We start from the raw sequence: 2,480 nt of genomic DNA, 5'->3' as shown, positions 1-2,480 counted from the left end.
CCTCAGATTCCCACCCAAATCCCTCAGATTCCCACCCAAATCCCTCAAATTCCCACCCAAATCCCTCAAATTCCCACCCAAATCTCCCCAGGGGATCTCAGGATGGTCCCAGCCCCTTCCCAGTGCTCCCAGCACAGGCCCAGGAGCGACGGCCCCAAACCCAACCCCTAAATCCCGAATTTTCCTGCCTAAATCCCGAATTTTCCCCCCTAAATCCCGAATTTTCCCGCCTAAATCCCGAATTTTCCCCCCTAAATCCCGAATTTTCCCGCCTAAATCCCAAGTTTTCCCCCCCTAAATCCTCTCTTTGTCCCCGCAGGTGACGGAGATCGGGAAGGACGTCCTGGGGCTGCGCATCAGCCCCCTCCAGTTCCGCTAGGAATTCTCCTGGATAAGGAAATTCCCGCTCCCCCATCCCAGCTTTCACCCCAATCCCTCCCCATGACCATTCCCGTGCTCCCTTCCTGGTTTTTCCCCACCCTGGAATTCCGGATTGAGGGGGTTTTTTTCCTCATTTAGCAGGAATTTCTCCCGTGTTCCCAGACCGGTTTTCCCGCTCCTTTATCCCAGATCTTTTCCAGAGGGGGAAAGGGCTGCTCTTCCCAAATCCTTGGAAGCTCCTCCAGAGGCTGCAGCTGCCTCTGCCCCCCTTTCAATCCCAAATAATTGCTTGGAAAACCCAGGATTGGCTCTGCCAGTCCCAAATCCGAGGAAATCCCGCTCCCTCTGGAAGTGGCTCCGTGTTTGTTGACTCCTTGTTTTGTCGTCCTGGCAACTTAATGAGCTCCCCTCGTTAATAAAGTTCGTTAATCACCTGGAATTTCCTGGTTGGGAGCTCAGGACACCCACAAAAAAAAAAAAGTGGGATTTAATCCCTTTTTCCACCTCTGCTTGGAGAGCTGGGAATTTTCCCGGAGCTGGGATGGGCACTCCTGGAATGATTTGGAGCTGGAAGTGTTAATTAGCGGGGTGTAATTAGTGCCTCAATTAACCCTGAGGGCTTGTCCGGAATTCCCTGCTGGAGTTTTGTCCTTTGGAGTCTCCAGGGCACGGAAAAGGCTCCGGGATTCCCAAATTTGGGTGGATTCTGATCCCTGCAGGGGGACAGGGATGGGAACAAAAACGGGACAAGCAAAGGGGGAGGATCCAGGGATGCAATTCCAGGGATTGTCCTGCTGGGAATGGCCAGGGCTGTGTCAGGTGTGGGATTCTCATGGAATGAGGGGCTGGAGCAGCGGGAAAAGGGCCTGGAAAAAGCCCTGAGGGAGCTGTGGGGGCTCATCCCAGAGAAAAGGGGGATCCAGGGGGAATTTGGGGCTCTTCCAGGGGGGATTTGGGATCTGATCGCAGGGAACGGGGCCAGCACAAGAGGGAACGGCCTCGAGCTGTGCCAGGGGAGGCTCAGGGTGGATATTTGGGAAATTTTTCCATGGAAAAAGGGTTGGGAACCGCTGGAAGGGGCTCAGGGGAGGATTGGACCCCCATCCTTGGAGGTGTCCGAGGAATTCCTGGAATTCGGGGTGACCACGTGGGGATCGCCTTGGAATTCTTCCCCCCCCCCCCCCCCTCGCTGATCCCGGAATCCCTCGGGATTGGCGCCGTTTTCCCACCAAACCTCGCGGCTTTAAACCTTTTATTTATCCATAAAAACGGGGGGGGGAAAAAAAGGGAATGCGACCATTCCAAGGCTTCCAGTGTTCCCTGGGATCTTCCCTGGGGCTGCGGGATGCTTCCAGCGCCTCTGGATTCATGGATTGGGGGATTTCAGGAGCAGGGAGTTGTGGCAGGCCACGGCAATGCCGCCGATGAGGTTCAGGAATTCCTGGAAATCCAACTGCCCGTCGCTGTTCAGATCCAGCTTTTTCATCATCCTGTCCACCACGCCCGGATCCTTCTGGTTCTGCCAAAAAAAACCCGGGAATTGGGGCCTGGAATGAGCGGGAATTCCCTGCCCGGGGAGGGAACGGGAGCTCAGGGAGTCCCAGGATGGTTTGGGATGGAGGGAGCTGCAATGTCCCAATCCATGGGCAGGGATATTCCCGCTGTGGATCCAGGGATATCCACGGGATAACCTGGGCCAGGGAAGGATTCATCCCTCAAATCCCAAATAAACCAGCCTAGGGAATCCTGGAATGCTTTGGGCTGGGCAAATCCCTAAATATCCACATCCAGTGACATTCCCAGAATCCCATCCCATCCCAAATCCCATCCTGGCACATCCCCAGGGCTGGGACCCCCTGGATCCTCCTATCCCATAAATCCCATAAAACCCATAAATGCCATCTGATCCCATGGATCCCATCCCATGGATCCCATCTGATCCCATCCCATCCCATGGATCCCATCCCACCCCACCCCATCCCATGGATCCCATCCCATCCCATGGATCCCATCCCATCCAATCCCATGGATCCCATCCCAGGGATCCCATCTGATCCCATCCCATCCCATGGATCCCATCCCATGGATCCCATCCCATC

The 2,480-nt window shown here is 55.2% G+C and overlaps 2 protein-coding genes across 2 annotated transcripts in view; one reads left to right on the top strand and one right to left on the bottom strand.

The window, feature by feature from the left end:
- Positions 1-820, top strand: part of COPA (COPI coat complex subunit alpha) — a 10,602-nt gene extending 9,782 nt beyond the window's left edge. Inside the window, exon 16 of the mRNA XM_042020411.1 lies at positions 320-820. Within this exon, the coding sequence (XP_041876345.1) occupies positions 320-379 (60 nt within the window). The 3' untranslated portion in view covers positions 380-820. The remainder of the gene's footprint in view (positions 1-319) is intronic.
- Positions 821-1,618: 798 nt separating this feature from the next.
- The window catches only part of S100A11 (S100 calcium binding protein A11), a 2,287-nt gene continuing 1,425 nt past the window's right edge, over positions 1,619-2,480 (bottom strand). Inside the window, exon 3 of the mRNA XM_042020412.1 lies at positions 1,619-1,900. Within this exon, the coding sequence (XP_041876346.1) occupies positions 1,748-1,900 (153 nt within the window). The 3' untranslated portion in view covers positions 1,619-1,747. The remainder of the gene's footprint in view (positions 1,901-2,480) is intronic.

The sequence above is a fragment of the Corvus kubaryi genome, unplaced genomic scaffold (genome assembly GCF_017639235.1).
Source record: "Corvus kubaryi isolate FWS band 111438036 unplaced genomic scaffold, C.kubaryi_AGA036_p1.0 36967, whole genome shotgun sequence".
Taxonomy (NCBI): domain Eukaryota; kingdom Metazoa; phylum Chordata; class Aves; order Passeriformes; family Corvidae; genus Corvus; species Corvus kubaryi.
Note: the sequence above shows the minus strand (reverse complement) of the source record. Positions and strands in the feature narration are given on the sequence as shown.